The following is a 22,776-nucleotide window of genomic DNA, read 5'->3' as shown; positions in this document are numbered from 1 at the left end:
GACGAGATGTCCCGTGGGCCGAGTTAGGCCGACCCCGTTCTGTGGTAAGGATACGCTCCGGGTTATAAAGGATACGACGGACTCCCGCACGTGGGTTTGTTTACTTGTGTCGTGAAATCAGTGCTGCGTGAAATTACCATTATTTTGATTTGATGGAGCACACCTACTGACTTGGCCTGGTAAGGTTGAGGCCTTTTATCATATTTTCTAGCTGATGGAACAGAACAAGCTAATGCCCGTAATGGTGTTCATTTATAGTAGTGCTAGTGGATCACGGACCACTCTGACACTGCCAGCTCAAGAGCTGCTGTTGTAGGCTAGGCCTACATGTGGTGGGGGGTTGGACAACTCGACCGCGGGATAAGTCGTCCCTGGACAACTCGTCCCTACCCCTGGACAGCTCGACCGGGTCGAGTTGTCCAGGGTCAGGTTTGCGATTGGACAACTCGACCCAACTTTATTTGTGCCAGATTTTTGCAGAATAAAACACATTTTAGTCATTAAAATGGCATAGGTTAGTGGAATGATGTATGAAAAAATGTTTTATCGCATTCTTCAGGCAATTCCTATTTATTTTCTGATGCTGCGAAGCAATATTTCACGGTATCTTCCCTGCTCTGAGAATCTTGGCGACGGAGCTTTTTCTTGTGACGACAGCCTGTATGGTAAGGTGACATTTGTTGAGAAATTTCCATTAAATGCTTATAACCAGCAATAAAATATAGTATTTTACACAGGTATATGTGTTTTCTATCCTTAGTGACATTTTCATGAGCAGAGGAATCATTTCAGTATGAAAAATGAAACAAATGTCTACAGTATGTCGATTCGTCTTCGTTCGTACTTGTTCGGTTTCCATATCATGGGACGCGCGCTGCTAGCTAGCTGCTAGCTGAGAGGCTAGGCTGAGAGTGGGGCTCGCTCGCTCCCTGCCTGGCCACCCAGACCCCCCTCTCACCGATACCACCAGCCCAACTTGTGACGACGCGACAGCCTGTTTGGTAAGGTGAAATTTGTTGAGAAATTTCCATAAAATGCTAATAACCAACAATAAAATATAGTATTTCATATAGGTGCATGTGTTTTCTATCTTTGGTGACATTTCATGGGCAAAGGAATAATTTCAGTAAGAAAAGCGAAACAAATATATCTATGTCGAATCGTCTTCGTTCGGTAGATGTCCACACGCGGCACGCTGCCGAGAGTGGCTCACGCTACCACCGATACCAGCACAACGGGTATACCGGCCAGCTGGCCCCCCAGGCCGTAGGGCTGGCAGTGGTGCTGCTCGCTCGATGGGTGGAGCGAGCTGTGTCGCTGCGTAGCTACGAAGTCGACCGTGATCTTTTCTTCGACATTTGGACTAAATTCCAGTCAATGAAACTTTTTCATACCTTTCTCTTAACTTTGAACGATGTTATACTGACTAAATGGTTTGAAAAGTGTCTGAAATTTCACCGACACTGTATTGAATCATAAGTAAGTCATCAACAACATGACGACCAGTCTTATCTTGCAAGCCCAAATTCTCCACACTACCCACAAGCTAGTATGGAGAACCTGACTCCATATTGATACACTTATTGTTCTACTGTACTGTCAACAAATAATGGGGGAAAAAAGATACTAGTAGTGACAAAAAAAAAGGAAATAAAATTTCTCACTCTTTTTCTTTTACTTTTTTTTTTGTGGTTGGTTTGTTTATGTTTTTGCCAAAAAAAAAAAAAAAAGGAGAGTTGCTCTGCATGTCCTGCATGAAATTCATAAAAAAAAAAAAAAAAACAACGGGGTGTAGGACCTACTGTAAAAGTGGATATTTCGCGCGACTAATTTTTCGTGTTTGGCCGGGTCAGAAGAGTTTCGCATGTTTTTAATTCTGCGGAATCCAGACATCATGCACAATAACATATGGCAATTAAGCAAAAATATTTGCAGGCTTTTATTTTCGCGCTAGTTTCTGGTTGCGCGAAATGAGCGAAATTTCAACACCACAAAAATTTCCACGTTTACAAATATTTTCGCGTGTCATTAATTTCGCGAATAGCACCTGACTCGCGAAATTCGCGAAAATAAAAACCTTGTGAATTGTTCGGCGTATACAGTACTGGGCATGTCTTGGCTTGTCTGAAAACTCTTTTCTTTTTTTTTCTACGCACTTCTCTCTCGGTCTTTGCCGAATATATTATTTTGAAAAAAAAAAATGCCTAATACTTACACTTGAACACTTGTAACTTATATTTACCGGTGATTTCTGACAGTGCTTTTCTGAAGTAGTTGATATGATCTGAACTAACCCTTTTTAAGAAAAAAAAAGGGGGGATGTTGGAGGGGGGGGGGGGCATCCCAGGCCTGCATAGAACATCATTCTAATGCCCTGGACAGAGTTGTGTCAGAAAAACAGAAATGTATAATTCTTAATTTCATTTTGTTACATATGCATGATACAGGTTACATTGTCTCTCTTTGTCAAACTCAAAGGTTTTTTTTTTCTTAAAATAGAATTATGGTCATAACAAAAAAAAAAAAAATTCTGTATGGTACGGTACTTAAACTTCTGTCTTTGCCAAAGATATAACCTGCGAAAACTGTTTGACGTTACAGACACTTCACTACACATTAGTTACGGTGTAACACTATCCTAAGGCCACGTTAAAGTCCATCAAACCATCCAGATCTCTCTAAACCTTAGTATCATCACAGAAAACAATGTCACACCTTTGTAGCAGCACGTACCCTGTGTAGTGTTAGTTTGACAATAAGTCACCGGCCGAGAGAGGGAGCCATTTCAATCGGTAGTATAATCATGTTACTCTCTCCAGACGCTCTCCGATGGCAAAAAGAAACAAAAGAGCTAAGTTTTGATGACCAGTCCCTTGACCACGATCGATATCCTCTTGGAGAGTGACATGGCCATATTTCACCCTTGAAGCGACCTGGCCGGGACTCTGCTCGGACTGTCGCGGTGGTTCGTACCTTGTGCACATATTGATTTGTATCACCGCTCCTTTACAACTTTTAATATAATCATATATGTATTACAACCACAAGTTTAGAAATCCTTCGTTTAAACGTTTGAGCAGGTATAATTTAGTGATGCTGTTAATTGCTTATTGAAAGTTGTATAATCAACTAATTGATTAATCCATAATTTTGTGGAAAATACCCTTTAATTATCACCTGCGTGTGATACATAATGTACACTGCAATAAAGCGTGTATATTAATAATTGAACATAATATTCTGTTGTCAACGTCTGTTATTATAATTGGTAAATCAGGAAGTTGGAATATGGCTGTATGATGAGAGTGTGTTTGGTGTGTAGTCTTGTTACATAACGATAATAACATCTTGCCTCTTTTAACATGTCCTGAGGCCTACCTTCCAACACCTTTCTTCACAACATATTTTGGGTCTGGACATGACTAATTTTCATCACATTTCATTTATCAGGGCATAAACAAAGGTGCATTTTAAATTCCACCTTGTCTTATTTTATATGTCCCAGTTTGATGTGAGCTCATCAATCTACTCATCTGGTATCTAGATAGAGCAACCTCAAATTTTGCTGAATTGCACTTCAAAGAAGGAAGTAAACAAATATCACTGTCAAGATGATTTATACTCGCACTTTAAATACCGGTACTTTCCATTAAAGCCTATTCCACCTCAAAGAATATTTTGTAATTATCATAATCACTATTGCTATTGACTGACTGTGCACAAATTGGAAAAGAATTTCACCACTCTGTATGGCTTCCTGATTTTGAGGCCATCAAAAATGTGCTGTTACCATGACACCACACTTTCCTCTTTAAGAATGTATATATCTTGCACTTCAAATATCATTTTTTTTATGTGTCCTTTTTTCCTGTCATTTCAATAAAAAAATGAAGAATTAAGTCTTATTTGCTAGTCCTTTACCGCATTTAAAGGGTTATAATTTGTTGTTGCCATGACAACACAGTTTCTACCACTGATTAAAATGTGTCTTTCTCTTCTTGTGGCTAATGCAAACAGGACTCCACAGCTGGGATACTAGTATTCAGTTGCAGGTGCAAGGTTAGCAGTGCATCAAAAAGGGACCCCCCCCCCCCCCATGGATTCCTTGTGCATTTTTGTTGTTGTTGGTCTCAGCAACAATGGTCAACACAATTCTATATCAGGGATCCCTGTATAATTTTGTCAGGTAACTGGACAAACAGGTCACAGTTGGACTTTTTTTTGTGATAGGTAACATAATAAATTGTATTAACCTTCCCCACCACCACCACCTCATCTCTCTTTCCAGGCTCTCTCTCTTGTCTCTATCTCCCCTTCAAATCCCCCACTTACAGATTAAAATAGTTTTTGAATACCAATTCTGTGAGTTATAACTATGTCATTTTGGATGTCAGGTAGTCAAATCACATTCACTTGCAATCTTTACACTATACATGATTGAGGATTTTTTTTTTTTTTTTTTTTTTTTTTACTGTAATGTTCCGATTGTTCGACCATTTCCTTCCTTTTGTGTGTGTGTGTGTGTGCAATATGAACTTTAATGAGGAAAAAGATTGTAAAGTCAATGAGCTTGGTATGTTTGACATTTTTATGGGGGGGGGGGGGGGGGGCAACATGACTGTTATATTCTGATGATTGAAAGGATCACATGATATTTCTTTGCTGCTAAAAGACATTATGTGGCATACACACACATGTGCATGCACAAGTAAAAAAAAAATAAAAAAAGATACCGTGACATCATAACTTGACCCAAAATTTACCATCTACTTTCAGCCTTCTTAGTTATTTAAGAGTACTGATAGTCTTTTAATCAAATTGTGTTATGTTATCAATTGTATATGTGAAAACAAACAACCATATAGGCCCTATGGGTTAGAAATGTGAAATTGCTCATGTTATAAAAATGCTTGTGTGTTTGTCCTATAGGCATCATGAAATTAAATGTTTTCCTAGTTCTACAGCATACTCCTATGTACACACTTTGTTTTTTCAGTGTAGCAACAAAAAAAAAACGAAAAAAAAACCTGCTGTTCAAAAACTGCTTGAATCCAATTGTGGAGAGCCAGTGGAGTAAAATGGAGTCAAATGGGCCTGAGCTTTCAATCCTAGCAGAATCTCTGTCAGAGGCAAAACGACAAACAGGCAGGGTAAGCAATCATATAATAGAACTTCACACATAAAGAACAGACCGAGACTTGCTAGGGACACAGAACAAGGAATACAAAAGGGAAGGGTAGGAAGTCAGGCTGCGTTCACATAGAAGTATTCGGTATTCGCTATTCGCTATTCGCTATTCGGGCACCGAGTACACCATCACCCGCACCGTCAACTCACCATCCCATGCAGTGAGGATTTCTTGAAGGTGTGGTGAAGGCTAATGAAGCCATAATAATGTAAAGCTACATGTATGTTCTTTTAAAAAATTAATTATGAATGTATTTTAATCTGTATTCATAGTTTTTAGGCAAATACCTCAAACTTTGGTACACATGATGACTGTGATATGAAAAAGTCCATGACACATCTTTGCAGTGTCCTGAATTGGTTGCTATGATAATGGCATAGCAAAAATAAAGGATGAAGCATGATTATAACCTTATTACAGGATACCAGTAATTTTCATTAATTTTGCCACCATTGTTGGCCTCAATAAAGAGAATGCAAGACACTAGGTTACCTTGACATGGTGATGGCCTGTTGTATTATAACTCAGAGATTGAAACCTCCCAGAGAGAAGGAAACTGGATGGAGACAGGAGTACCTGTATACAAGGTAATCACCTTCATACAGTAATAGAGTTAACTACATTTTGAGGTTTCATTTTGAGCAGAAATACTACCTGAAGCAAGAGGAATCATTCTGAAGGTTACAGCTCGTTATTCGAAAGGTTCGTTATTCCGAAGGCTCTTTAGTCCTAAGATTCGTTATTCTGAAGGTTCTTTATTCTAAATTTCATTTTTGGATTAACAAATCTCGGGAATAACGAACCTTCGGAATAATGCTTAAGACTAACGAACCCTTTTTCATCTTCGGATTAAAGAACCTCTAGGTATAGGGAATTTGCGTGTTTCAGATTAACCAACCTTCAGAATAACGAACAGCACCCCATTCTGAAGCTGGTACAAAAAAAAAAAAAAAAATTAGAGTAGTTTGATCCACAAGACTCTGTAAAGGATGGTCCATCGGTCAGTCCGTTGCAAAGTCTTGTGGATCAAAGTACCCTCATTTTTTTAGTAGTACATTTGTAAACCTAAATCTTGGCAGGTGTAGCCGCTAAATCACAGGCAGATATGCGTGACACCTTTTCCTCCTTATTGATTGATAACTGCAAACTAATGAAAATCATGCATCTAATGTTGTGGATTGAAATATATTCTCTCAATTGGCAATTCAGTTGTATGTTTACAATCAGTAGGCCTATATTTTAATGTGTAGTTGTGCAAGACACTTGTGAGTGTGAGTGTCAAAAGATGTCTTGCCACTGTGACAACATTTTTGTACATATAAATCATTAAAAAGTGTAGAATTCTCAAACTACTAGTGTAGTATGCTGGTTTTCAAGAGATTCAAACAAAAATTGACTCAATATAAAGTTATGCAAGATATATTAGTATACAAATGTATTCGAAGGTGTTTGCCATGATAATTGTAGGCCTTACATGATGGCCCAGGAAATTACAAAAAGACTTACAGGTCACACTTCTCCAGTTTTTAAGTGATTAGACAAAAGTTTAATAGCACACATGTTAGGCTAAATGTAAAGCTGTGTATGCCCTTAGGCTGCGTTAACATAGAAGAATACGGTATACGGTATTTGTTATTCGCTATGCGTCGTCAAGTCGACTCAGTACACCATCACCCGCACCATCCGAATGTCTTCCTCCAACACAACCATCCCAGCAATCTCATTAACAATTTCTAAACTGCATCAGAATGTCAGTCTATATGATTATTTTTGCTAAAGGGAAAATCGAGACCAAAGTTGTCATCATTTCATAAACGAAAGATGGTATACGCTGCTCAAAAATCGAACAAGCGCGATTCCCACTCGGCTTTACTATTCTATGCTATTCGCTATGTGAACGCAGTCTTATAGGCCAAATTGCATTTGGGGGGGGGGGGGGGCTTTATGCACTGCTAGCCACCTTGCATCTGCAACCAAATATCCCAGCTGTGGAGTCCTGTTTACATTATAACATTTTAATCAGCACTGGGGAGAAAGTGTGTTGCCATGGCGGTAGCAAATTATAGCCCCTTAAGTGCGGTAATGGACTAACAAATTCGACTTAATTTGCCATTTTTTGTTCAATTAGAAATTACCAGATATATGGAACACATAAAAAATTGATATTCAAAGTGCAAGATACATTTTTAAAGAGTAAAGTGTGGTGTCATGGTAACAGCACATTTTTGATGGCCTCAAAATGAGGAATGCCATGCAGGGTCATGAAATTCTTTTCCAATTTGTGCACATTCAATCAGTACATATGGTAAGTGTTATGATATTTTTTTGAGGTCAAATAGGCTTTAATGGAAAACACCAGTACTTTAAGAGGGGGTATAAATCATCTTGACAATGACATTTCTGGTTTTTGTTTACACTCCGGTCTTTAAAGTGCTATTCAGCAAAATTTGAGGTTGTTCTATCTAGATACCAGGATGAGCTCACATCAAACTGGGGCATATAAAATAAGACAAGGTGGAATTTAAAATGCACCTTTGTTTATGCCCTGATAAATGAAATGTGATGAAAATTAGTCATGTCCAGACCCAAAATATGTTGTGAAGAAAGGTGTGACATTGTTTTCTGTGATGAAACTAAGGTTTAGAGAGATCTAGCTGGTTTGATGGACTTTAACGTGGCCTTAGGATAGTGTTACACCGTAACTAATGTGTAGTGAACTATCTGTAACGTCAAACAGTTTTCGCAGGTTTATATATCTTTGGCAAAGACAAAATTTTAAGTACCGTACCATACAGATTTTTTTTTTTTATTATGACCATAATTTTATTTTAAGAAAAAAAAAGTACCTGTGAGTTTGACAGAGAGAGACAATGTAACCTGTATCATGCATATGTAACAAAATGAAATTAAGAATTATACATTTCTGTTTTTCTGACACAACTCTGTCCAGGGCATTAGAATGATGTTCTATGCAGGCCTGGGATGCCCCCCCCCCCCCCTCCAACATCCCCCCTTTTTTTTTCTTAAAAAGGGTTAGTTCAGATCATATCAACTACTTCAGAAAAGCACTGTCAGAAATCACCGGTAAATATAAGTTACAAGTGTTCAAGTGTAAGTTAAAAGATTTTTTTTTTTCTTCAAAATAGTATCTTCGGCAAAGACCGAGAGAGAAGTGCGTAGAAAAAAAAAATAGAGGATTACATATTTGAAGTTTTCAGACAAGCTAAGACAGCCAGTACCTCATCATGTACTCCCTGTTCTTTTCTTTTTCTTTTTTTTTTTAATGAATGCAAGACATGCAGGGCAATTCTCCTTTTTTTTTTTTTTTGGCAAAAACAGAAATAAACAAACCAACCACAAAAAAAGTAAAAGAAAAAGAGTGAAAGATTTTATTTCCTTTTTTTTGTCACTATCTTTTTTTTCCCCATTATTTGTTGACAGTACAGTACAGTACTGGTCCCCATAGTACTGAATCAATATGGAGTCAGGTTCTCCATAGCTTGTGGGTAGTGTCTGTGGTAGTACAGAGAATTTGGGCTTGCAAGATAAGACTGGTCGTCATGTTGTTGATGGCTAATACTTATGAATCAATACAGTGCTGGTAAAATTTCAGACACTTTTCAAACCATTTAGTCAGTATAACATCGTTCAAAGTTAAGAGAAAGGTATGAAATAGTTTCATTGACTGGAATTTAGTTCAAATGTCGAAGAAAAGATCACGGTCGACTTCGTAGCTACGCAGCGACACAGCTAGCTCCACCCATCGAGCGAGCTGCACGACTGCCAGCCCTACAGTCCTCGCGGGGCCCGCGGGCCGGTATCCCGTTGTGCTGGTATCGGTGGTAGCGTGAGCCACTCTCAGCAGCGTGCCGCGGTGTGGACATCCACCGAACGAAGACGATTCGACATAGATATATTTGTTTCGTTTTTCTTACTGAAATTATTCCTTTGCCCATGAAATGTCACCAAAGATAGAAAACACATGCACCTATATGAAATACTATATTTTATTGTTGGTTAATAGCATTTTATGGAAATTTCTCAACAAATTTCACCTTACCAAACAGGCTGTCGCGTCGTCACAAGTTGGGCTGGTGGTATCGGTGAGGGGGTGAGAGGGGGGTCTGGTGGCCAGGGAACGAGCGAGCCCCACGCTCAGCCTAGCCTCTCAGCTAACAGCTAGCAGCGCGCGTCCCCCGCGTCCCATGGCCCATGATATGGAAACCGAACAAGTACGAACGAAGACGAATCGACATTCTGTAGACATTTGTTTCATTTTTCATACTGAAATGATTCCTCTGCTCATGAAAATGTCACTAAGGATAGAAAACACATATACCTGTGTAAAATACTATATTTTATTGCTGGTTATAAGCATTTAATGGAAATTTCTCAACAAATGTCACCTTACCATACAGGCTGTCGTCACAAGAAAAAGCTCCGTCACCGAGATTCTCAGAGCAAGGAAGATACCGTGAAATATTGCTTCGCAGCATCAACAAATAAATAGGAATTGCCTTAAAAATGTGATAAAACATTTGTTCATACATTATTCCACTAACCTATGCCATTTTAATGACTAAAATGTGTTTTATTCTGCAAAAATCTGGCACAAATAAAGTTGGGTCGAGTTGTCCAATCGCAAACCTGACCCTGGACAACTCGACCCGGTCGAGCTGTCCAGGGGTAGGGACGAGTTGTCCAGGGACGACTTATCCCGCGGTCGAGTTGTCCAGGAACCATGTGGTGTAATTTAATACCGTACGTTAAACTTAAAGCTTTAAATTTTTACAGGTGAAGTGGAGTTGGAGTTGTATTTTTACATGTCTGGTAGGCTATTGCTGGTGTTAGTAGTCAGTAATTTAGTAACTGTTAGTTAGCAGTTCACTAGTTCCTGTGTACAAGGAGCGCCCGGGGTTACAGCGGGGGTGCAGTACTGAAACTGTACGATCATGACGATCGTAATGAAGTATTGCTGTTCATTTTTATGACATTCTTTGACACATACCGCCCCGGTAGTCAATCGTACAATGAATGTGTAGTAGGAAGCCATTTTGGCTCACGCTCACTGTGGTAAACTATTATAGTAGTAGAAGGGGATTTCTATACACAGCCCAGTCGCTGTTGTCACACAGCACAGCGTACGGATATAACGGCGTCTGGTCGGGCTAGCTCAGTGGTAGTGGTGTTAAAAATGTGATCGTGAGCTGAGCGAGGGTCCCTGGAGCTGCAATAGCAGTACTGCCAGTAGACTAGCTGGACCATGCCAGAGACCCGACGCTGTGCCAACCCCATGCGACATTACAGACACATGGCAGGACATAACTTAGACAGAAAGATCCGTCTGTCTGGAGGAGTCTTTTATATTTTTGACGTTATCGCTCTCCTCCATAATAGACGGTATAAGGAGGGGATCCGTGAAGCCTGACGTAGTCTCCGCAGAACATTCCCCGACGACCAGATACAGAGCGATCTTTCGGTCAAGACTTAACTATACACAGCCCAGTCGCTGTAAGTGTAAGTAGCGCGACAGTGTACTAACAGCGTCTGGTCAGGCTAGGCAGGACTGTGTAAGATACAGTGCAGTGCCAGTGGTAGTGATCAGCCCGAACGCGAAGCCCACAGTGTAGACAGTGGAGCACTCCGGGTTCACCAATGTTCACAGTGGTAGTTAATCCTCATTTTAGTTAGTCTAGAGGTCTAGAGTCACACGCCTCAGGTCTTGTCGCAGGGGACCTCAAAGCTGTGTGGCAACAAATTACAGCAGTTGAATACCTCTGTGTAGCCAAATAGCCAATAATAGGGAAAGACTTCCATATGCCCCCCCCCCCCCCCCCCATCTCTACAAATGTTGCCGTACCATTTGATGCTACCATGCCCTCGCTAATAGTAACTTTTGTCTTTTTGATAATACAGACGGATGCAAGTATGCATGCACATTTGGCAAGTGGTGGGGCCAGGCCTGAGGTATGGACGGGGGACATCTAGATCTATATAAGTCTAGACGAAAAAAAAAAAATCTGTCTGTCTGGAGGAATTTTATAACATTTTAAAACTTTTAACGGTTCTCCGGAGGAAACAGACGGAAGCCTGTGATATGTACATGGCTGTAGGGCGATGCCCCTATGGTACCGTATTGACATTAAGAGGGTGAGGTATGACCTCACCCTCCTCAATTAAGTCGGCGAATTTAAACTTACTGGTAGGGCCTACAAAGTAAAATTTAACATCTCATGAATACAGTGCGCCCGCCGCTGTTTGATATAATACAAAAGATTTGGGTGTAGTTTTCATGGAAAAAGACACAGAGTTACCACCATGCACCAGCTTGTTGACGCGGTAATTACTCCCTGACAACACACAAGAGTATAGAAGCACTATGTGCTTCAGTACTCTTTGATGATAACTGATCGCTGGCCAATTGGTTTCCATGCTTGAACACTCCCCCTACATCAAGTATTGGGTAGAGGACCTTTAGCCTGTGTGAGAGAGGGATTCCATGTTGAAGCCAGATGTAGCATCCACAGAATATATCCCTGGCGCTAAATACAGACTGATCTTGACCTATTGTAAGTCTCGCCCTAAATGGTGGCACGACATTCGCTTCTGCTACGATTGCTCTTGGATCAGTCCTATTTTCTCCAAGGGCTTTGGGTTAGGGTTAGGGTTGTGATTGGGTTTATTTTGATGTGAGGATTAGGTTTAGGGTTAAGGCCAATAGGGGTATGTTTGTGGGTAGAATTTATTACTAAATGTGCAGATATTTCATGGGAGCAATTGTCGCAGGAGCGAATGTCATGGAACCACCCTAAGTAGAAGTAGACAGACCCACGAAGTTGGATACAAAGTAATACATAATTTTTTAACAGACATGCTACGTTGCATGCAACAACTTTTGGTTACTCTCCGCCCAGGGCTCTTTGCGAGGTCCATTGGTAGACTGATGGCAACGTGTGGTACGCAGCAAACCAGCGAGGCAGCCCAGGGTCCTGACCCCAGCGTCTTCCGTCTGATGTCGTGGAACATTGATGGCCTCGACGAAAGGGACGCTCAAGTTCGTGTCCTGGCAGTGTGCGACACTATCCTCCGGTAAGGACCAATGTTTGCGTTTCCTGGGATGCCAAAGAGGTAGACAGGACCATACTAATGACTTGACCAATTATCGCAGGCCTATAAGTATTTGGATAATTCAGGAAAGAAAAGAAAAAGAGAGACTTCAGGTTCTCATCACATTGGCAAGATTAATGTGTGCAGGATTATTTTTGAAGAGGGCAATTTTTACCACGAAGTCTTGGAATTTTCATCACTCCTGACCTCACAAAGCCTCATAAGTATCTCTTTTGATTCAGAAGAAGTTTGAGATTTGATGATTTTGTCATTATGGAAAGAAGACATTTCCAGAAGAACCCTGTATCACAATACTTTATAAAATTATACAGTATATTGTGCCTTGAGCTGCTGTCTCTGTACAATGAATGATTCAAACTTCTCTTTTCAAAACAATAGAATAAATTGGTATCATATCAAGTAAAGAGAAAATTATGAAAGGACTAAGATTTATTAGAAGCAAGCATTATGACAGATGGAAACCTCAAAATATTTACAGCAACGTGCGACAGCAATCTCATCTTACCAGAATGGATTCTTTTTAAATTTATTTGTTTTTATTCGGTACATGCTGAATGTAAGATATTTCCAAGTGTGGCCTGCCTTCCACATCAATAAATCTTGCTACATCATCTACTGGTGCAGTGTTTCTTGATAAGATTTGATCAAGAACTTTCCTTGTTTTGCATACTTGACCCAGGGCTTGACACCAACATTTCTCTCTGGCAGTCAGTTTGGGCCACTAAAATCTTTGAATTTGACATTTTGTTGGACCAAAAAAGGAATGTAGTGGCCTCTAATAACAGGAAAAATTCATAGAATTTCATTTTTTTCATGTTAGCTGTTTGATTGGCCCATCAATGACCTTTTTGGAAATTTGGTGGCCCAACATCTTTTTTTTTTTTTTGGGGGGGGGTGGCATAAGGCCAACAGGCTTCCAGACTACTGCTCGACCTCTCACTCCTGATGTAGTCTTCCTTCAAGAAGTTTAAGGAGATTTTACCAATCACTCTCCTCAGTCCGCATACTTGACCCCTCCCCCAGACTCGCTCCTGTTATATTCTTCCTTCATTACCATTCACTTTTCTCATTTTGCATACTTGACCCCTCCCCTGGATTCGCTTAAGATGTTGTCTTTCTTCAAGAGGTTTAAGGAGATTTTACCAATCACTTCTCTTGTTTTGCATACTTGATTCCTTCACCAGACTCGCTCCTGATGTAGTCTTCCTTCAAGAGGTAGTTGCTTTCTCCCAGCTGGTTTTGGCGGCCAAGCTCTCATCCAAGTACGACATCATCCCCGCTGGACAAATGTACTATGTGTGCACCCTCATCAGGAAATTGCCAGAGTGCCGAGTTACCAGCCAGGAAATCATCCCTTTCCCGAACACCAAGATGATGCGAAATCTTCTGAAAGTGAAGGTAAGCTGCGGGGTATTTTAGAATTTGAGGTCATGAAGAACTTTAAAGTTTGTGTGTTACATTCACTCTGTGAAGGTCATTGTCTAGGTAGTAGGGCATGTTTGTTGCTGAAAGTGTAAATCCACACCATTTAAAAGTTGACTTTAATTACTAGATCAAAATAAGTCAAACTGAATGGTAGGAAGTTTCATCAAATTCAGACCCAAAGATGAGAAAGTCATAGAAATTTAAAACTTTCACCTGTTTTCATTAATCAGTATTGATAGTAGCTGCATCGTCAAGCTCAGATTGGCAGACGGGGTGATGGAATAACCTCACAAGTCTCATATTGAACTGAATGTAAATCTTCACTGAATCACTAAGAACCTGGATTGATTCCATTAGAGTATCACACTCTTTGCAATAACCTACCAGGGTTCACTTTTAGGTGAAAGGACATGACAAAAGTACTGTAGTACTTTTGTATCAAAAAAACCATTTGGAGAGTGACAAGGCGATGACGTCATGACTTCTTCCAATTTGAAATATATGGTTGAACCAGAACCAGGAGGGCTTTATTGCATGGGGTGGGGGGGGGGGGGGGGGGGGTGAGGGGGGTATTATTGTGATCATGTTGTAGAGCTCTATCTCCTATACATTGTGGTGCCAATTTTCAGTTATTTTCACTTTCAACAACATGTTAAAAATTAGAAATCACATGGGGTCTGTGTTTTCCCTATATTTGGACAATGCTTATAAATCTACCCACTTTTGATTAAATGAAATTATTTCATGAAAATTGATCTTTTCAGTTTTATTTACGCTCAAATATTAGAACGCAATAATGCCCTTGTGGTTCTCAGCTGATGATGAATGAAAGTTCCTTTACTTTCGTTATCTTCTGTCCAACTTTGATGAATCATCTATCATTTTTTTCCTCCAATTTTTCTGTTTGCATTTAAAAAAATGTGGTTTGGCATTGTCCCTTAACCCGTTGAGGACAAGTCTTGAGTATACTCGGGCAAATGTTTAAGGGAAATGCTTGTTGTAGCAAACTCAGCCCATCCTCAATGGGTTAAGCCTTCTCCCTAAGAGTGGCCCAGCAGTATAGGCATGCTTCGTCTCTGACCAGGGAGAAATATAATGGCAGGGTACCCTGTCATACAGCAATGCTTGCACCGATGAGGTTTCTTCCCGTGTATAACTAAGGTCATATTATTATTATTTTCATCATCACTATGGTTGTGTTTTTTAAGTACTTTAATCGTCTCTGTTATTCTAAATGTTAATGTTTCCATTGTTATGGCCGATGGGTATCGTGTTAATATTGTTATGAGTTTTGTTTTTTCTGTTGCCGTCATCATCACCATTATTTCAGTAGAAATAGTTGATATTTTCCAGGCAAGCTTATCTGCAAGTTAACAGGGAAAGCGTAAAGGTGATCACGTCAAATTCTGTCTTCACTTATGTAAGGAATCCTGTGTAAACTTTACTGATACCACTTCCCCCCCCCCCAAAAAAAAAAAAACACCCCAAAAAGATGTTTGTAAAGTTAAGTTATAACTTAATGCTTCCATGCAGGCATCGTATAGGGGCATATACCTCTCTCTGATGAATACCCACCTTGAGAGCACGGGACCAGAGGCCAGCCAGCGGAAAGTCCAGTTGAAGAGCGCCCTCACAGAGATGCAAGAGGAAGACGGAGACAGGGTTGTGATCTTTGGAGGGGACACAAATTTACGCGACAAAGAGGTCAGACAGTGTCATTTTTTTGTTGTTGTTTATGTAAATAATATTCTTGTGAGTGTTAAATCACAAGAAAAGTTACGTTCACACGCAGTTGCCAAACTTGAAGTTTAGGTCGAAAACTTAACCTTCTATGATCAGCTCCACTCGTGAATTCATGACGCGGGTCCACATGTGCACCGAAACTTTAAGACACGACTTACGAGCGAATCCCGCGCAATGATTATACCGGAAGTGCAGAGTCTTTGCTATGACCTCATGCCCATACAAAATAGCGCAGCTGGAGGTTGACCCAGAAGCAAACAAGAAGTGAGGTTCAAGCTAACTCTTACACTCGTTGATTATTGTGTCCACATGGAGCGAAACTACAAGTGGGGATCTCCCGTGGCTCGTGGATAGAGCGTAAACCCTAGGATGTCTCTCGGTTCTAATCATCGATTAAAATTTTAAGATTGCTAACTTTCGAGTGCGTCCACACGGCGCTAAACTACAAGCTAATCATCGAGAGTTAAGTTTTCGACCTAAACTTAAAGTTTAGGAACAGCGTGTGAACCTAAACGAAAGAGAAGTATGAATGAAGATGAAACCTTGGGGGAGATTCCTAATTAGGTGGTCTGCAGTCTGACCCAAATTTCTGTTCCCTTTTCGTAGTCTCATGTCAGGCCATTTGTCATCCACTGGGTCAAATATCTTACTTAACTCTTAATGTGCCATGGTCGCCGAACGGCGACCTTAGTCCTGACGTGCCATGGTCGCCGATTGGCGACTAAAAAAGCGAGAAAAACATTGGTCATTGAAGTTGTTGTGGTACCATAATATGTTACATCAAGAAACTGCCACTGATATGTACTGGTAGCTGATTAGCATAGCCATCATTTCCACTAAAAATATGAGTATACTTACATAGGAAAATTTTGAGTAAATATGTGTTTTTTCAGCTAGATGTATTTTTTTCGCGTCAGGAAAATCCGCAGAGAGTGCACCCTCTGCGAGCTGTGTATAGATCAGAATTCTCATTGATAAACCACGCGTGTGTATGCTACTGAATGCGCGTGTTGTCTATGCATTTCCACTCGCATTGTTCTGCTTGGGTGCTCTCCTGCGGGAGCAGCTTTCACTTTGTCCCTCAAAGAGGGTCAAGCTTTCCTTCGGCGGTCAAGTCTTTCATCCTTTTGTCTTGGTGAACTTCACTAATCGTCCTCATGCTAGCATATAAGAAGGAAGAACACGCTTTTGTTCTTGTCTACGCACATGTACAGCGGACAGAAAGTAGACCTGTAAACAAAGGTCTGCCGATTTCAATAGAGTACGCCCGCCAGCAGTCCACATAGACAAAAGAAGGATTAGTAGGTGCTTCCTTCTCAAGTGGACAAAAGACACTATTCCAGGACCCTGGATTTACTTTAGTTTCAAATACAAGATCTGGGACTAAAGGACTCAGATTTGTGAATGAGTTATTGAGGAAGAAAAAGAAATTGAAAAGACAAATTGAACTGCCAATATCTTTGGAATTATACAACTCTAGGAGACAAATTTTTTATCATTTGAAAGAGGAAATGTAGCTCTAAAACTTTCTCACAGAGTCAAGGGAGCGTTCTATTGAAGAAAAATCACGACTGACTCTTTCTTTACATACTACACAAAAATTTATATTAATCTTTTAATGATATCGATTATTTCTGCAATATTTCAGGTTCAGATAGATATTACAGCAGACTGACTACATGATACGAAAGACCAATTATTTCTTGATATTTGTTGTGAAGAACTCAATTCAAAACATTCAATAGTTTCAAAGATATGGCAGTTTTAAATTACATTGTCAATCCAGTTCGCAAACTTTTTGGCGTTAGGTAAAAACGTCTGGCACGTTAGGGGTTTTGGGTCTGGCACATTAAGAGTTAACCTTAAAAAAAAAAAAACATGGAAAAGCAATCCATATCTTTTGCCTGGGTTGTGAAAATTAAGCAAAGCTACTAACTGCCTTGCGTATTTGCTTTCTCAAACCTCAACAGGGGCTATGAATTTTCAGTTGAAGAGATTTCTCTTGCACCCCTGGCTGTAATTATCTTTTGTAAGGATTTGACTAAATGCTGTTGACTCCAAGGATCAATATTTGATGATAGGCAGTGTACAAAACGCAAATCTGTGATTAAAAAAACAACACAGAAATAAGATGCTTCTGAAAGTCAACCCCAATCAAAACCATACATCCAACAAAATGGATGTAATGCTCCGCCCTGAACAGGTGTCAAACAGGATACAGAGGAAACTCAGTATAATAAGATCCTTGGGACCAAGACGATTTGTTCTTTATATCAGATATTTTGTTATATCAGTAGTCAATAGATAATACAAAGTTCATTGGGACTGGATATATTATTTTGTTATATCAGGTATTTTGTTTTATCAGATCTCTTTATATCGAGTTTCCACTGTATTTGGATAACTTTCTTTCAGAGATATCCATAATTCAACACACTTGTATATCTTTGCCTTGTTATGAAAGAGATGCCAGAGAAGAGAGATGCAGTCATTCCTATTGCTATGGCAACACAATGGGCATAGACAAAATGAGAGCAAAGTACTGTTATCCTTCAAGTATTGTCATTGTTGCAGTAACTCTTGTGTAGCATGTCCTTCATCTGGTTTGTGTTATATATTTGTAGTTTTGTAACTGAGATGTTGTTTGATGTTTGTGTGGAAGGTCGCGAGTATTGGCGGCATTCCCGCAGGAGTAGCAGACCTGTGGGAGGCGTGTGGGAGTGATTCTCGCTCCAAGTACACGTGCGGCCGTAATCTGGCAGAACTCCCTAAGTCGATTTTGGTCGATTTTCAGGTTTTGAGTGTTTTGTGTGTTTTTTCTCATGCTCTTTCAAGTGGGCCAAAAAATAAGTTGTGAATCGGTACAGAAAGTTATTTTTAGAAAGTAATTTTGGCAAAATTCCTGAGGAGAGAGGGCGATTAATCTGGCAGAACTGCGTAAGTCGAGATTCGAAATGAATTTTCCGATGTTAATCAGGCAGAACTGCGTAAGTCGACTTACGACAACGCTTGGACCAAGGTGTTCCTGCATCCCGCACGGACATGGTATATCTTAACACGCGCGTGCGCGACCTTGGTAGTGACGAACGCGCTGCGCGTTCAGGCTAGCAGTGCCTAGCTAGCTAGCTAGACACGTCGTACGGCTACGTGTATTGTACACGACGACAGTCGCGCTAAAGCAATAACCCTCGTTACTCTTGGGGGAAATTGCCACTTTCTTTCCCTTCATAGACTGGCAGGCTTCAAAACAGGTCAATATGCGGTATGCCTTACTATTAAGTTTTGCTACAATCTAATGCTTTTTAAGCCTAGAGCATTTCTAGATCTAACAAACGTTATAGTTTGCATCTTGTCTGACATCACGCTCCAGTCAACTTTAGGCCTACTTAGTACTGCTGCAGCACTTGTCCATTGTTAGTGTACGTGAAATCAATGTACTGTGCGGTAGCGTAGGTCACGCGAACAACAATATCTGTAATCCATTGACCATAGCTTCTTATTTTGTTTTTCATTGTAATAAGCGGTTAGTGGGCTTGGATCTATGGGATTGATCTCGAGAAGTTTAATGAATATCTGGGATACCGTCCATAACGATGGCATTTTCGATCCAATCCTACAGACGTCAGAAATTGACCAATACTAACACTTTTACAGTTTACTTTTTAATACGGGTACCGTACCGGTACTCTCAGTAGAGTTGTGCAGTAGGGGCCTACTAGACTACTGGGGCCTACCGTTACTTAACTTAGGCTGAATCGCCGGTTATTCTGTCTTTACTCAGTTTTCTATTTTTCTAGATTTGATTCGGCCAGACATTCTTGAAATCTGTAATATGAAGAATCTAGAATCTACAGGTTAAACGCTAAATCATAAACATTTAGCCCTAGAAATAGATCTGAAACTTAGATTTAGATCAGTGTTCTATACATTACTACTAGTACTACTAGACATTATAGGCTATAGACTTTATAGTCTTACCGTTAGTCATTATAGATAGGCAGGTTAGGCTTTACGTTGTTCTTAGATCTTAGATACTATAACATTAGTACCTTCTAGGCCTAGATCCCCAATAAACAGTCTAGCTGTAGATTTAGCCCCTACCTGGATATAGAGTCTAGATCGAGAGTCTAGACTAGAAAATCTAGAAACTCATTTTTATTGATCTACTAGTCTGTTATAATGACGCCCCAAAATAGACGTCTGGATGTTACATAGACCTAGACAATCGAATAGACAGAGTTCGAGAGTTCTCGTACGTTTTTAATAGGCCTGCGTAGATAGTAACGGTTAGAACACTACTACCCTAACGTTAGTACTGTAGTGACAATAAGGCCTACAGTAGGAGTCGACACAAACGAGAACTAGGGTCTATTTTTTTATTTTCTAATAAAGCTGTAAATAAACTTTTAGTCAGGCCTAGCTCCTAGTATTCTTTAGTTTAAATAGAGTTTAGGCCTTCAGCCAAAAGGGTCTAGGCTTACTCTTACTTTGGGCATAGAGTAGGAATACTAGGATATGAGATCAGTAGGCCTATCGTATGCAGATTCCTACGTACAGCTCTACTAGTCTCTAGATGTCTAGTGTATCGTTAGGCCTGAATAGACTACGGTCTAGACGGTCTACAGTGTAGTACCTGTAGTCTTGATGAACAATATAGCTTAACATCTAGAACCTAGTCTAATATTATTCTTAATCCAAATGCAATGCTTCATGAGATCGACAATAACCCAAGCAGCAGCCAGGCTTTTGATGTAGCAGTACTTCTTGTGCCGCTAAATAATACTGAAACATGAACACAGACTGACAACATTTGGGGAAAGCAAGTTATTTTCCACATACAAATGAATGGATAAAATGAAATTAAATGTGAATCAATAATGATGACTTTATACAATACAAATATTTCAACAAAATTGTACTCGATCTAAAATATTCATTGTTTTGACACTGCATCCGCTGAATAGTGAGAGGATGGATGGTAAAATACGATAGACAACCCGCAGAAAATACACCGAGATACGTAGTTCTGGTTGATAAACCACGTGTTTATCAGCCAGAACTGCGTATCTCTAGGAGATACGCAGTTCTGGCTGATAAGCACGTGGTTGACCACGAAAAGAGATACGTAGTTCTGCCTGATGAAACACGTGCTTATCAGGCAGAACTGCGTAACTCCTAGAGATACGCAGTTCTGCCTGAAAAACCCCCCGCATGGCCGAAAACTTACGCAGTTCTGGCTGATCAACCCGGGCACGTGACCAGAGATACGCAGTTCTGCCAGATTACGATCGCAAAAATTTGGCGACGATTAATCTGGCAGAACTGCGTAAGTTTTTTAAATTGGTAATTTTTACTACTTAAAAAGGTCAAATTGTCATTTTTTTGCTGGAAATAAATTCTTTAGACCAATTATGACCGAGAAAAGAGGAAAAATGCAACTCATCGTATCTCAGTTTAGAAAGGTGTAACATTGAATCTTTAAACCCGATTTCTGGCGTAATGTGTTAAAGGAGATACGCAGTTCTGCCAGATTACGGCCGTGTGGGACACTGCGGAGAATGACAACCTGAGCTGGGGGGAGGGGCGATCGCGGCCGAAGCTTCGCTTCGATCGGCTCTACCAGAAACCCGCGGCAGGTCACGCCGGCAACCTTGCAATTCGCTCATTCCAGCTCGTCGGGAAGACCAGGCTGCCCTCATGTGGCAGGTTCCCCAGTGACCACTGGGGGATCGTGTGCGACTTTGACATGATTCCTGCAGAATTCTGAAGGGAGTTCTTTTGTGAGGACTAAAGCAGGTGTGATCAGGGAAGAAACATTTTATGATGCTGTGATTCCAGTGCATTTTCATGTTGAGTGTCTTCAGTCATAGTACAGTATGTCTTTGCGGTCTGACTACAGGAGGAGTCAAATCATGCCATTGAGATGTATTTTTAAACGTTAATGGCGCATCTTGATTGGATGGTGTTAGCAAGAACATTTCGTTCTCTATTGACTTGTCCTGTCCTTCCATTTGTTGTTATACTGTAAAACAAGACCTGTCAATCATGTATTGAAAAATGTGAAAAAGGAAAAACTCTCCAGGCATGGCATACATGGTACATGTGCTTCCTCATATGGGATTTCCCCCCCTTTTTTTTTTGGTTGTTGTAACAAGTAAAGTTTTGTAACTGAAGGCTTGTGGTTGATGCTGTACTTCTGCAGCCCTCCATTGTTCACATTGTTCAATTTACACAGACTACACTTTCTTTGATGTGACACCCAAGACAGTCCTAAAAAGACAAGGGCAATTCTAGCCCGTGCTGTTGCTTGATGATGTGACCAATTCTCTGCAGTTTTCATACCGATACTGTGATACATTGTACAAGTAGATCTTTGAAAAAAAGAAGTGAGTAGGGATGGTGATTTCTCTGCAGTCACGCCAGAGTTCTGCAAACCTTGTTTTTTTTTTTGGTTTTTTTTTTTTGTAAATTCATGAAGCTTTGGCAGATTTTGCGAGGAGCAGTAATTTGCAAAAAGGAAGATGAATTCAAAAGTTGTGTGTGTGTGTGTGTGTGTGTGTGTACACTGCATTGAATGCCAGTGGTATTTGAAGAAAATTTCATGCTGCAAAAAAAAGCTTGCAGAACCAATTTGCGAAAGTTTCATGTTGCAAATATTTCTAGTTTAAAAGTTGTTGTTGTTGTTGTTCATTTTCCATCTGTGAAGATGGCTGGATTGCCCATATTCAGCTACATTAAGCTGGTCTTCCATGGGGTCCAGTTGGATGTGGGGTGGGACCACTTCACCGGGTAAGACACCCTGCTCTTTGCGATAATTGAATGAAGCGGGATCTTTTACGTGCATGAGCTGTGACTCTCTCATACACGGGACCTCCATTTTATGTCCTATCCGAGGGACAGAGTGTTTTGCCTCTTGCTAGAGGGGACGGTATGTTTACACACAACATTGCTCAGTCCAGGCTCGGGTTCGAACCCGGGCCGCGTGATCGTGAGGCAGACACGCTACCGACTGAGCCAACTCACCGCCCTTTAAAGTAACCCTGAAGTAACCCTGAAAGTAACCCTGAAAGTATGTACACCTGGAGTGGCGCATGAGCAAGTTTGCCAACAAGTGCCAACAAATTATTAATGCTCTATTTTAAGAGAGGAGAAAATAAGTTTAGTATTGGAGGCAGGGATAAAGAGATAGCAAACTCAGAGACAGACAGACAGAATGACAGAAAGAGAGACAGATAGAGAGAGATAGAGTAAGAGAAAGTACTTCCGTGTGTATATGCTTGTGAGTATGTACG

General features: G+C 40.3%; 1 protein-coding gene across 1 annotated transcript; it reads left to right on the top strand.

Annotated features, from left to right (window-relative positions):
- The first annotated feature begins 1,152 nt into the window (after positions 1–1,152).
- LOC139735578 (tyrosyl-DNA phosphodiesterase 2-like) lies at positions 1,153–21,289 on the top strand. The gene is made up of 6 exons (XM_071646334.1): positions 1,153–1,339; positions 12,103–12,277; positions 13,501–13,714; positions 15,275–15,445; positions 18,147–18,226; positions 21,026–21,289. Exons 1-6 carry the CDS (start codon positions 1,153–1,155, stop codon positions 21,249–21,251), a joined length of 1,053 nt encoding a protein of 350 aa, XP_071502435.1. The 3' UTR covers positions 21,252–21,289.
- The last annotated feature ends 1,487 nt before the right edge of the window (positions 21,290–22,776 follow it).

This window comes from Diadema antillarum, unplaced genomic scaffold (assembly GCF_040938485.1).
Source record: "Diadema antillarum isolate AM-2024a unplaced genomic scaffold, OU_Dant_1.0 seq00000586_RagTag, whole genome shotgun sequence".
Classification (NCBI taxonomy): domain Eukaryota; kingdom Metazoa; phylum Echinodermata; class Echinoidea; order Diadematoida; family Diadematidae; genus Diadema; species Diadema antillarum.
Note: the sequence above shows the minus strand (reverse complement) of the source record. Positions and strands in the feature narration are given on the sequence as shown.

Excerpts from the sequence above, each read along its gene's own strand:
- LOC139735578 (XM_071646334.1), top strand. The coding sequence starts at position 1,153 with ATGTCGAATCGTCTTCGTTCGGTAGATGTCCACACGCGGCACGCTGCC. Across the intron at positions 13,715-15,274 it reads GAAATCTTCTGAAAGTGAAG|GCATCGTATAGGGGCATATA; the intron begins GTAAGCTGCGGG and ends GCTTCCATGCAG. Across the intron at positions 18,227-21,025 it reads GATTCTCGCTCCAAGTACAC|GTGGGACACTGCGGAGAATG; the intron begins GTGCGGCCGTAA and ends GATTACGGCCGT.